Source organism: Leptopilina heterotoma, unplaced genomic scaffold, assembly GCF_015476425.1.
Source record: "Leptopilina heterotoma isolate Lh14 unplaced genomic scaffold, ASM1547642v1 Lhet_235, whole genome shotgun sequence".
Taxonomy (NCBI): Eukaryota; Metazoa; Arthropoda; class Insecta; order Hymenoptera; family Figitidae; genus Leptopilina; species Leptopilina heterotoma.
The window spans coordinates 670,133-683,900 of NW_025110952.1; the positions used below are offsets into that span (position 1 = coordinate 670,133).

The following is a 13,768-nucleotide window of genomic DNA, read 5'->3' on the forward strand; positions in this document are numbered from 1 at the left end:
AATTGAATTTTCGAAAACAATTTTTAAAATTTTCTAACAATTGAAAATTTTGTTATTTTATTCATATAAAATATAAATTTGATGTTCTAAAGAATATTATTACCATTTTTAAAAAGTCATTTCTTTCAAAGAAAAAAATATTAAAAATTGTAAAAAAATATAAAAAAAATCACTATATTTCAACTTTCGAAACACGCGAAAAAGACGAATTTCAGGTGTGAACATACTAACAAGAACCTGCATTGAATAAGAATCCTACACAATTTGATACGCATCAAGAATAAGCCAGCTAGATGGCGCCACGTTTTAGAGCTGCAACAAAAATGAATCGACAAGTTTTTCCTGTGGCAGAATAAATGAGTGATTCCCCGGAATTTCTCCACACATATTGCCCTTAATCTTTTCACCTTGGAAAACGCAAACGCATCTAAAAAACATGTTGAAAGCTTTTCCACAAAACTCAGAGGAAATGTATACATACATAAAAAATCAGAAAAGAAAACTCGTTAACTTTTCTTGCAAAGAAAATATCTCAAAGCTAAGTTTGAAAAAAAAATCGTTTCTAAAAAATTTTTTTTTTAACTCAAGGAAAAAAATTTACACTTCCAAAAAGAGAGGAAACGACAACGATATATACGTGGATTTACTAACAGAGAAAGACGAGAGTTGGTAATAAAATTTGAGAAAAAGGACGATTTCCGGCATAGGAGACTTTCGCTTTTCCGTTGGCAAAAAAAAAAGAGAGAAAAAAAAGAAGAAGAAGAAGAAGAAGAAGAAGTAAAAGTAAGGGGGAGTTTGGAGGGTGTAAAAATGTAGGTCCAGTGGATTGTGATCCTTTTACTCGAATTTTCTCGAAACATATATACGCAACGATTTCTCTCTCTCTCTCACACTCAGTAGTAGCAGCAGGTTCCCCCGCATCTCCCACTTGTCCCAAGACTCATCGTGTGCTCCCCCCACTCCTTCACTCTCCCCCTATTCATCATTCTTTCCTACTCGCGTGCATTGTTCCTCTCCCCCCTCCCTTCTGCCCACTCGTTCCACTACCCCCACTCCCCGTGTTCCGCACGGAAGTTCCGTCCCATTTTGTTCTTGTTCTCTCACTCGTGCGCGCATTGAACGAATCGCGCAACACTGGATCACGACCAAGGGACGAATAGTGGGGCGCTAAAACCTCTGTGCGAACAAGGTAGTGGGGGAACGAGGACTTTCGTTTCTCACCAACAAGATTTCAGCCCAACTCGGTTGTCATTTAGTATTGGGTTAGGTCAGCCCAAGGCAACATCGTAGTTTTTAGTTATAACCATAGTTGCTCTCTCACGCTGTTCCTATTACTACTAAAAAAAAATAATATCGCCGCAGTTACTATTTTCTCGTTCGTAGAAAAGAAAATAAAAAGTATATATTTTTTAACTTGAAAAACGAATATAAAACTATCCCACTGTCTGTGACTAGTGTTTAAATAAAATTGTGTTTTTGAAAAAAATTCTTTTTCTTTCTTAAAAGAGAAAATTTTTTATTTACGCTCGCGACAAAGTGATAATTTTCCGCCGTGTAATTTCTTTTGGATCACATGCTGTTGTGTTGTGCTTGTGTTGTAAACAAGAAATTCACGTCAGTTGTTATCAAGTGCATGGAGTATTTGTGTTTTGCTATTTAAAGTTCGTAGGATGGCACTTTCTTATCTACAGGAGGCGCAAATTACCGCAGGTAAATTCTTCTTCAATAAACAAACAATTTTTTTTTATCCCCCTCCACCTTGTATGATCACATTTTTCGTGGCGAATTGAAACGCGAATTTAATTTTGGGAATTCCTTATTTATTTGAAAAGAATTTGAAAAAACTTTCAAATTTATTAAAAATTTAATGAAAATAAAATTGAAATTACTACTGAGTTCAGATTTTTACTAAATACACACAAAAAAATTCTTTGGTAGAGGAAATTTAATATTAGATTTTGGTTAAATCAACTAGAATTCTAAATATAAATTAACTAGAATTTTGATTCAATTAACTTGAATTCCGATTAAGTCGAATGGAATTTTAGTATTAAAAGAACTAGAATTTACTACAATTCACTTTAAATTACCTACAATTCACTTTAAATTAACTAGAATTTTGATTTTGTCAACTAAAATTCGGGACAAGTTAAATAAACTTCTAGTTAAGTAAAGCGGAATTCTAGATCACATATCTATAGAATTTTGATTAAATTACCCTGAACTCTTAAACACTTCGACCGAATTTAAAACCTAAATTAAACAAGAATTCTGTTTATCAACGAATAACCGGAAGTGAAAAAACGGAATTTCAGTTGAATTTCGTGAAATTTTAGTTGAATAACCAGAATTCTAATTATATTAAGTAACATTTTCTTAAAATTACCAGAATTCTGGATAAATTAAGTAGATACAGAAAAGAAGTTGGATAAACTAACTAGAATTCCATTTATAATTTATAAATTCTAGTGATAACTACAATTTTGGTTAATGTAAAACAGTATTATAATACCAGAAGTCAGACTAAATTTAGAATTTTAGTCCGAATTATCAGAAGTCTGGTTAAATCTTCGTAAAAATCGGTTGAAATATCAAGGAGAATTGAGATAGAATGAAGTATAATTTTTATTGAATTTAACAAAATTGGAATTAAATTTTTTAGAATTCTGGTTAAGGGACATTGGATTTTGGTAAAATTGAGTAGAATAAAAGTTTTAAAAAAACCCTGAAAAAAAGTTCTGGTTAGGGTATATTTAACACCATATTCTAGTTAAAACAACCAGAATTCTGTTTAAATTATCTAGAATTCTGGTTATTCCAACCAGAACTTTTTGTCAGTGCATCGTTTAAATTTTTAGTAGAATTTCAAAGAATATCACATTCAAAATTTGTGAATAAAATTTCAAATTCAAGAACAAGGAAGCCAAAAAAATTTAGTTAAAATCGGATTGAATTATAAACAATAGAATTCTGATAGAATTAAGTTGAATTAAAGATAGAAGAACAAAAATTCTAGTTTAATTGAATTCAAAATACGCATGAAATTTCTAGAATTCTGCGGTTATGTTCAGCATCGAATTTTATTTCAAATAATCAGTATTTTGGTTAAATTGACCAGAATTCGAGTTGAAAGAGCCAAAATTATGTTTAAGTTGACTAGAATTCTAGTTAGAATAACCGGAATTCTGGTTAAATTAATTTGAAGTACCGATGAAATTTCTAGAAATCGAGATAAATTAAAGAAAAATATAGTTGACATTACCAGAATTCTGGTTGCAGTAGAATTTTAATTAAACTAACCAAAACTTTGGTAAAATAAAGTAGAATTTATCTGAAATTTCCAGAATACCGCGGTTACAATCTAATTCTGGCTACAAATAGAATTCTTAATCAAATCTAACCAAAATTCCTTGCCATATTATACAGAATTAGTGTCAGAATAACCGAAATTCAGGTTAAAATAAATAAAAATTTAGTTCAAATTATCAGTATTCTGGTTGTACTAGGTAGAAATACGGTTGTAATATCTATACAATACCGCGACGAAGTTTATCACAATTGCAATTTTTAACAAACTTGAGACAGAATTCTGGTTAAATTAAGAGGAATTCGTTTTTGGCTGGAATTATGATCAATGTAACGAGAATTATAAAAACTAAAAATTCAGTTTAAATTAAGTAGAATTAATCAAAATTCTGTTTAAGTATATATAATATTTCTCAACACGCGGCGTGTAATTTTTTTTTAAATTCATACATCAAACAGACCTAATTTAAATTTCATATTTTTTTCGGCAAAAGAAGTTTTATTTTATATATATGCTAAATATTCCACTTTTTTTGTTTTCTTTTACTATTTTAGACATTGAAGTTTAAACATTCAAATTTGCTTTGAAATTTTACATAAATTATTGATTTTAGTTATTTTGGAAAAATAAAATATTTCGATACATTGTGGGAAATTTTTTTTTTGAGAAGGAAATATTTTGAGTGTAAATCATAATACTTTTTCTTTCTTTTCTTCTATTTTGTTTTTCTTGCTTTCAATCACACTTTCATTATATTTTGATATAACCCTTTAAAGGACAATAATTTTTTTTTGTTATTTACATTAAAGATAACCCATAACAAAATTGACAGTAGAAAATATACAAAATAAGATTTTTATTTATACCAAAAAGTTTTTATTTTATTTCTTATTCGCGATTATTTCTTAAAATTTTTGCTTTTGAATGTTGCAATTTTCATGAAAATATTGTAATTAACTATTATTTATTAAATATTATTATTACTATTATAATTATCAAATATTACTTTTAAGTTATTTTTTAACTTTATTTATTGTTAAAGTATAACTTTTGAAATTTACCAATAAAATTTTTTTTATATTATTATATAATACATTGAAGAAATGTATCACTTTTATTTTTAAAATATAATACAAATTAATAAAGAATTTTGCCTTGAGGTTAAGAAAATGAAATTTAAAAAACTTTTAAAACCATAATGTTCGGACTAAAGTATGAAAATTTTAAACGTTCTTAAAATATAATATTTGTTGTAATAATAATAATAATAATAATAATAATAATAATAATAATAATAATAATAATAATAATAATAAAGGTTCACTCATAAATTATTATGCTCTAGATATATTATCAAATAGCATCAACAAGTGTCATAATGGCAAAAGTGAAATTAACCTTCAAAATATTCTAGCCTAAAAAATAAATTGTATCATTTCTATATTGAAAACTAATAGTATCAATTTTTTCTCTCTTCCGCCCCCATGAACACAAACACTACAAGCCTTCTACATCTTCCCTATATACTCTATTTATATTATCTCGACGGGAATTTGCGGCCAATTAGAGAAGGGATTGAAGAGTCGGTGGAAAGGGCGGTCCTTCCTTGTTGCTGGGAAACGGTGATAAGGGAAAAAAAATATCGATTTACCAACAAGTCTTATTAATATACTCAGTTTTCCTTTATGTCTTCAAAAATATAAGAAAAAGAAATCATAAGTTTCAGATATAAAAATTTTCTTTCTCAAAAGTGTATTATATACTACAGAAAAGCGTGTTTAAATCTGTCGCCGACAGAGGGCACCACACGACGGATCATCGTGAATCCGAAAAGAAAATGAAAAATTTAACTTTTATCAGAAAAAAAAGGAAATTCTTAATTCAATTTAATATCTCTTTTTAGACTTAGTATTTAATTTAGTTACTCTTAATTTATCCTTATTTAATTTAGCTCGATTAATTCACTTATTAGATGAAGATAAATTGAAAGGGATAATGAGGGAGAAAAAAAATTGAAGTAAGAGGAGGAGGACGTGGCACGTGGGATGGTGGGTGGCTACAGTATCATGAATGAACGCCCAGACGTGTGTAAAAGAATGTGAATGAAGAGGGGGTGGGGGGAGGGGTAAGTTGTTTCCGGGAACAAGTCCTCCACGTGTGAGGAGAGAGAACAAATCCAAGAAGAGGAGAATGAGGAGAATTTGCCGATTCATTGGGAGGCGCACGTGTCTCCTTTCCCTCTCAAACTCCACCCGTTAAATCCCCCTCCCCCCTCCCTCTCCCCCTACCACTTTTTTTTTCCTACCAACCGTTTCCCTCATCACCTTTCCCCTTTCCATGAACAATCCTCTTGAGTCTTGACTCCCAAACTGCTCCGCTTTTCATCAAGATATATTATTTCATTCCCATTCTTAATAATATCGATTCTTTAATTCGCCAACGACATTCACTTTTACTATACTATTCGTTTTGTAAATTACTAAAAGTTCTTTATTGGTTCCTAATTTTTAAAACTACTCGGACTTTAAAGACTTTATTGTTGTTTTATTTGGTAACAGTTGAGTAAACATGATTTTTGTTATTTTACAGGTCTCTTACCCGGACAACATCTCGACATGAAGCAAGACAATGAAAAGCAACCGCCATCGCCACCATTAAATAATAACAGTGCAGCGACATTATTCTCTGGAATGGGAGCTGCCGCTGCTGGATTATCAATGTTGACACCACAACAATTATTGGCAGCGAGTAGAACTGCGGCTCTAATGGCCGCTGGTATTCCAGTTTCACTTCATGCAACATTAGCGGCAAGTCCCGCACTCTATAGGCATCATCAGACATTATTTGGTGGCTGGTTACCACCGGGTGGCGGCTCATCACCACCATCGCCACTTCATCCCACATCGGGTTCAATATCGCCTGCCTTAAGTACCAAATCGTCATCGCGCGGAAGAAACAATCACACCAATAACAGTATTAATTTCAATAACAATAATAATGTTGTGAGCAGTAGTGCCGATCGAATAACGAAAAAAGGCCAACCACTGAAGAGAAAGCTCACGACAAAAACGAAAATTGAAAGTATTCAACTACCTCTTGAGAGTGGCGCACCCCTAAGTCCGCCCTCGTCCATTAGTCCGGAAGCCGTCAAGGACAGTAGGGATAAGGTCTTTACTTGCGAGGTTTGCTCGCGATCTTTCGGCTACAAACACGTGTTGCAGAATCATGAGAGGACTCATACAGGAGAGAAGCCTTTCGAATGTCCCGAGTGCCACAAACGGTTAGTTGAAATCATTGTTTTAAAATTTAAGGTCTTTACTATAAAATTATTTTTGTCAGGGACACCAATGTCCTAGTTTCCGTCCAAAAAAGTAACGTAAACTAATTTGCCGATGGCGAAATGCCATGGCACTTACGGAGTTAAAATTAATATTTAATAAAAACTGAACTGAATTTTTAATTATTTACAAATAAAACTATGGGGGTTTAAACGGTAACTTGGAACATCAACATGACGCTAAAGTCATCCTACTTTCATTAAGTTCCCTTTGAGTAAGTCAAAAATTTCTTTTCTTGTATAAGTCACAATATTTTTTCCTCTATATGTAATTACGCAAACACTTTTGTGTATAATTGTTTTACTCCTTTAACCAAAGCTGAGGTGGTACATTATATTCTCTTTGAGTAAGTCAAGAATTTCTTATCTATAAGCCACTTTGTCGCTAGGTCACAAACACACAAACGAATGTGCCGAAATGTACCCTAAGGAGAAAGAGACTTCTTAGGTGTCTTCCATAAACCACAGCATGGGGGCATGGGATTGAATTGAAATGGAAATGTAAATTTGAAATTTACAAAAGTAAATTTGAAATTTACCACTAATACCTTCTCATGTGATGAGAATGTAAAAAAAGGGGTCCATAACACGTGGTTTACGAACGACCCCTAAGCTTTTGTTTCGTACGCCAATCCATAGATGTACTGATGATGAAAGTTCTCCGATGAATCCTGAAAAATAAATTTTGTATTAGAATAGATGATAAAGTATTTAAATATTTAGAATAATGAAAATTGATTTGTAAACAGTAACTAATAACCTAATTTTCTTTCTTTTACAGATTTACGAGGGACCATCACCTAAAGACTCACATGAGACTGCACACGGGGGAGAAACCTTACCACTGTAGCCATTGCGACCGACAATTCGTTCAAGTCGCAAATCTCCGTCGTCACCTTCGCGTCCACACTGGCGAGCGACCATACGCCTGTGAATTATGCTCAGCAAAATTCAGCGACTCCAATCAATTGAAGGCCCATCTATTAATTCACAAAGGCGAGAAACCCTTTGAATGTGAACACTGCCGAATGCGTTTCCGTCGAAGGCATCATCTCATGCACCACAAATGCGGCCTCGGCGGCTCACACACCACATCAACGACCATGAGCAGCAACGCATCATCAACAAGATCACAAATTGGCTCACCATCATTGGCAAGCGACGATCTCGACGAGGACATTGATATCGACATTGACGTCGATATGCGACTAAATTCCCACCAAGAGAATTCCCACAAAATGCGTAATACCGTCCAAATGCCAATTCATCGTCAACTCACCACTCCAATTATCAAGCCAATTAGTTCAATGTCATTGCCTCTGAATTTATCCAATATTCCAAATGATCTACCCGAACAAACGGAACCTGAGGATCTATCAATGTCAACAGGAATGCATCGTTCGAATAATTCGCACAGCGGCGGTGATACACCACTCAGTCAAAGTCCATGCAGTGTTACACATCAACACGATCACGAGGACGATGATAATGACGATGACGACGAACTCAACGTCTCCGAAGCTAGTCCAAGTACATTGTTCCTACAAAAAACTTCCTAACGACTCACACACAATATTTCAATCATAAAACTTTTTTAAAACCCCACATCGATTTTTCAAAATCGTCTATAAAAATCTATTCCGAGCGTAATAGGCAAAAAAAAAAAGAAGAATTCAAACTGAAAGTTGAAAATCAAAATTATTAATAAATGTAAAATAGAGAATTAATTACTATTTGTTGATAACTATTATTAAAAATGGTAGTAAAAAATTTTTAAATGTATTAAAATTTTTCTTTAGTTAATAATTATTATAATTATTCAAAATTAACATTTGTTTCTCATTGTAAAAATATGTGTATAAAAGAAAACGAAAACTATTATTATATCAATTACAATAATAATAGTAATAAAAATAATAGTTTTATTTAACAGTAAACAAATGAAATGTTAATGTACCTACCAAAATTATAATAATTATACAGTATTTACAATTATCAAAGTATTTTAAAATAATCAACCGAAATAGGTACAAAAAATGTAGATCTTTCAAAAAATTGGTTATTTTACACAATTTTTTTTTAAACACACTGAGAACAATACGCAATCTATAACAGTCAAATTTATTACAACAACAACGTGTGTTTATTATTAGTTAATATTTATTTTTAATTAAGAGAGTTATTTAATGATTAATAAATTCAAACTAAGAAAATTCAATACAAAAAAATCAAAAAAACTGAAAAAAAATCAAGAAAAGTAGATAAATTGAATAATAATAAAAATTCAATCAATAATAATAATTATTATTAATTATGTTATTATTATATATTAATTATATTAATTATATTATATATTATTATTAATAATAATAATTGTAATTCAGTTGGAAGAAATTCAAAATTCATTTAAAAATTAAAAGCAATAAAAATATGAGAAAATTAAGTAAACATTTAATTTACTTAATTTTCTCATATATTTAAAGAAAATAATTAAATAAATTTTTAAAAATTAACATAAATTAATTTATATTAATTACATTATTTTAATCAAATTAATTAAACTAAGTAATTCTCTTAATTTAAAATCACCGTTAAAAAACAACTTTTGTTTTAGTTCTCGTTTTTTATGTGAAATTAATTAAATTTCCGAATTGGCGCATAAATGTAAAAAATTTAATTTACGTGATAATTTTAATTACATTTGACTTTTGTGGACTATTTTCTATTCTAAACGTTACTTTATTTAATTTTAATTTATCATTATTTGTAAGTATTTGTTTTATTGATAATTTAAATTTAAAAATATACTTTAGTTGTACATAAGTTTGTAAATAATTTTGAAAAATTTGTTCAAAGTTTATAAATTAGTTTTTCCTTTTTTTTTTTTTGAAGAATGATTAAAACATCTAAGAATTAATATTTATTTTTTTGTTATATAATAAGAATAGTAATAATAATAAACTATTATTATTGAAAAAAAAACATGGTATTATTTTAATTTATAATTTTCTATTGTTTCTTTTTTACTTCAAATTTCACTATTTACCACTTACAGATTTAAAACACTTTTAATTTCTAAACGATTTATTCCATTATTATTATTGTCAAATTAATTTTGCTGTTAAGTTGAAATTTAAATAATTTGTTTTTAAATTTCAAACAAAAATTCAGAAAGTGTTATTTATGGTAAATTGTTAAAATTTTGTCAAATTTTCTTACTTTTAAAAATTTTTCATTTTTTTAAATGAAAAACAATGATTAATTTGACATTCTGCCAAAAGTAGAATTTTTAACATAACCTCCAAATACAAAAATTTCTGCGCAGACTCAAGATGTTCGATTAATAATATCGATATATTTGTCGAGTCTGCGCAGAAAAGGTTTAAAGTTTTACTGTCTCAGTGAAAAATTGGTAGTAGTAAAAAACATTTCGGAAAAGAGAAATAAAAAAAAGTTTTAGAAGAGCTCAAATTGAGGAATTTACTTCATGGAAAGAATGTTTGATAAAATTGTCATTTCCGTCGAGATTTCTTTTTAATTTTTATAGTTTGGCAAAAAAAAAAAAAAAATTGAAACACAAATCGACAATCACGAATTATTTTCTAACCTCAAAAAAAACAAAACTCCTCGAATTTTTTTTTTATTTTCAATAATTTAAATTTTCAAAGCTCAGATTGAGAAATTTACTTCATGGAAAGAATGTTTGGTAAAATTGTCATATTCCTCGAAATTTAAATTAAAGATTTTTTTTATACTTCAATTTTACCATTTTAAAAAAAATAGTTATCAAATAGAACAGTGGAACGTCTCTAATTTAAAAATCATTCCTCATATCAGTATCGTCACCGTTTTATTACGATTAAAAGTCAAAATTCCAAAAAATTTAAATTAGTGACGTTAGTAAATTTTATTGAATTCTCTACGTATAGTCGTATAATATTACCATTAATTAATAATTGAATTTTCAATTTCTGTTTACATTTCGCCGAAAAAAAAACTAAACGAATTTTGTGCGCAAATCGAGAAAGAGATGTGGGCCTTCAGTAAACACGAATTCTATACACATTAATAATCGTCTTCACCAGTCAATAATTTACAATCGATTTTTAAATTTAAAAATCATAAAAAAAAGTATCGTCTCGATTATTTATGTGAATTTTAGTAGAAATTTAATTAACGCAAAATGGATTAATATACAATACGGAAAATAAACTCAATAAACTTTTTTAGTTTTTTGAGGTTATGTTCGTCATTCAATCGCAATTTGAGTAAAAAAGAAAAATTACGTTATTAATCGTGTAATTTCTAACTTCTTTTTTTTTGTTAAAACAATATAATTGTTATTTAAGTGAATTTTTGTTGTTATCAGAGGGAAAATGAAAAATGTTGGCACACTATGCATGTCGTGGTTGCCTATATTCAAGGTGCAACGTTCTTAAAAAATATTTTCACCTCTATTATTACAGTAATAATTTATTATTATACATTAATAAAAAAAAATATATTCGTTTAATATTATTCAATCTTTGTATATTAAATACTAAATTGAATAATATTTGATATTACAAAAAAAAAATGTATATATTATATATATTTATTCCGTTCAAAAATTTGATGACACATTCAACGAAAGAGGGTACAAATTTCAGACCTTAAATAGTTAATTAACGATAAATTGGAATATTTTTATTACTCATTGAAAAAAAGCAAACGCCAAAAGAAATATTTGCCAATGAAATCTTTTCGTCTAATACGAAGAAAATATATTTCAGTATATTTTAACAAAAGTTTTATATTATTGATAAAAATTGAAAAGTGATTTTTGTAATCGCTAGAAGAAGCTAATGTCATTTTTGAGTTACATATTTTACAGAACTGATATTAAAATTTAAAAAAACAAATTTTGTATTAAAATTATATTTTAATTTTTCTATTTGCTACTAAAATCTTGCAAAATTAAAATATACTGAAATAAATTTTTCTTTCATAGTGCACAACAACTGATATTTTTTATTATAAAAAAAAAGAGAAATAAATAAAATTAAACAATTATGTACTATAATTAAATAATTTTAATAAAAAGAAATTTGTCATTGACAAAAAAAAAAGTTGCTCAAACAATCCAGTTTTGTGCACTAACCGAAAAAATATGGACGACATTTGTATACTAAAGAATAAAAAAAAAGATGAAAATGGAACTGACTCTACCTCACCAGACATCTAATATTGTATATCTCAAACACAAGACTGATTTTAAATAGTATTCTTATAAGTGTAAGAAAAACGATGAAAAAAAAAATAACGCGGAACAAAAAAAAACCAAGAGAATTGGGATAAATATTTAAAAAAAAATAAAGTAATTCACAAACATATATAAAAATTGTCTTGTTTTTTTCTTTGTAAGTTAATTATTTAAGTAGTCGTGTAATAATTATCATGATGTAGAATTTATAGATAAAACAAAAAAAAAACTACAACGCAATCAATGTCGTGTGAGAATCGAGAGTTAATTTTTTGTTTTTTTTTTCTTGAAAATTATATTCATATTTGGAAAATTTTATACAAATTTTTCCAATTAATTTTCAAAGAAAGAAAAAAATTAAATTATGTATATTACTTGGTAAATATATATTAAGGGTTAGTGAATAATTTATTCTAAGTTAAACTCTCGATTGTTCTTTAAATGTCACGTGGACTAATATATTGTATAATGAATGTTTCACACGAAGTCGACTGCTCTGTCAATCTATTTTTATTATTAAAATTCGCTATTTAATCGTTATTCTTGTTATTTTTCTTTTACTATTATTCTAAAAACAAAAAAAAAAAAATCCAATAGAAAATATTTCCTCCTTTTCCATAATTTTTTTCAAAATAATTAAATTTTTAAATAATTAAAATTTTTTTGAATTCTGTAAAATTTAGTTGAAAATAATTGATTTCTTTCAAGTGTTTTATTAAAATTTTTAAAAATCAAATTTTGAAGAATTTTAATGTTAACTTTTAAAAATAATTGACTTCTCAAAATTTTTAATTTTTTAAAATTTAAATTTAAAATTTTAATAAATATATTTAATGTAAATTTAAAAATGAAAATTAACTTCTGAAAATTGAATTAAAATATTTTTAAAAGAAGGTATTTTTTTTATTCTATTTTTTTATAATTCACTTATTTTCAATATTTTCAATTACATATTTACAAAAAGGCAAATAAATTCAAAAAGTAATAATATTAAAATTTTTTATAGCATTATTTTTGAAAATTTTGAATAGAAAAATCGTGTTTAAAATTTGTAAATAAAAACCTCGAAAAATTTATAATTTTTTTTTAAACTGTACAAAAATTCTTCTGAGAAATTCAATTATTTTCGAAAAATTGCATTACAATATTTTTAAAAAACTGATTCTTAGAATTATTTTATCATAATTTTTTACGATTCAATTATCTTTGAATAAAGTAAATTAAAATGTTTTAAAATTTACTTTTTTAAATTTATTGAAATTTTAGAGAAATTTTTCGCAAGAATTTAAATAATTTCGTAAAATAATAAAAATCTTTGCAGAGATTCAATTATTTTCAAAAGTCTTAATAAAATTCTTCGCAATAATTCAATATTATTTTGAAAAATATCAGAATTTTAGCAGAAATTCAAACATTTAAAAAATGTTTGATAAAACTTTTTTTTGGTAGAAATTCAATTATTTTTAAGACAATTTTAAAAGAATGTCTTGATAAAATTCAATTATTTTTAAAATTTTAATGAAATTCTTCGAAAGAATTCAATTATTATAATCTAAGATTTAAACTGAATAAATCTATTTTTAATTCAATGTTTATAAGAAAATTTTACCAAAATTCAATTATTTAAATACGAAAATAATTAATTAATTTAATAATTGAACTTCTGTTTTTTGGAATTTAATTCCTATTAAAAATTTTATCAACAAATTTTTAAATAATTAGATTCTTTGGACGAATTTTAATAAAATTTTTAAAAAATTTTTCGAGGAATTAAATTAAAATTCTATTGAAAATAATTGAATTCTTAAAAAGAATTTTATTATTTACGAAAATAATTGAATCCCCCGTAAAAATTTTATTATTTACGAAAATAATTGAAGGA

General features: G+C 27.3%; 1 protein-coding gene across 1 annotated transcript; it reads left to right on the forward strand.

Annotated features, from left to right (window-relative positions):
• The first annotated feature begins 1,233 nt into the window (after positions 1-1,233).
• Positions 1,234-8,860, forward strand: LOC122502653 (protein krueppel-like). The gene is made up of 3 exons (XM_043612805.1): positions 1,234-1,710; positions 5,897-6,587; positions 7,426-8,860. The coding sequence occupies exons 1-3, from the start codon at positions 1,671-1,673 to the stop codon at positions 8,201-8,203; spliced, it is 1,509 nt and encodes a 502-aa protein (XP_043468740.1). The 5' UTR covers positions 1,234-1,670; the 3' UTR covers positions 8,204-8,860.
• The last annotated feature ends 4,908 nt before the right edge of the window (positions 8,861-13,768 follow it).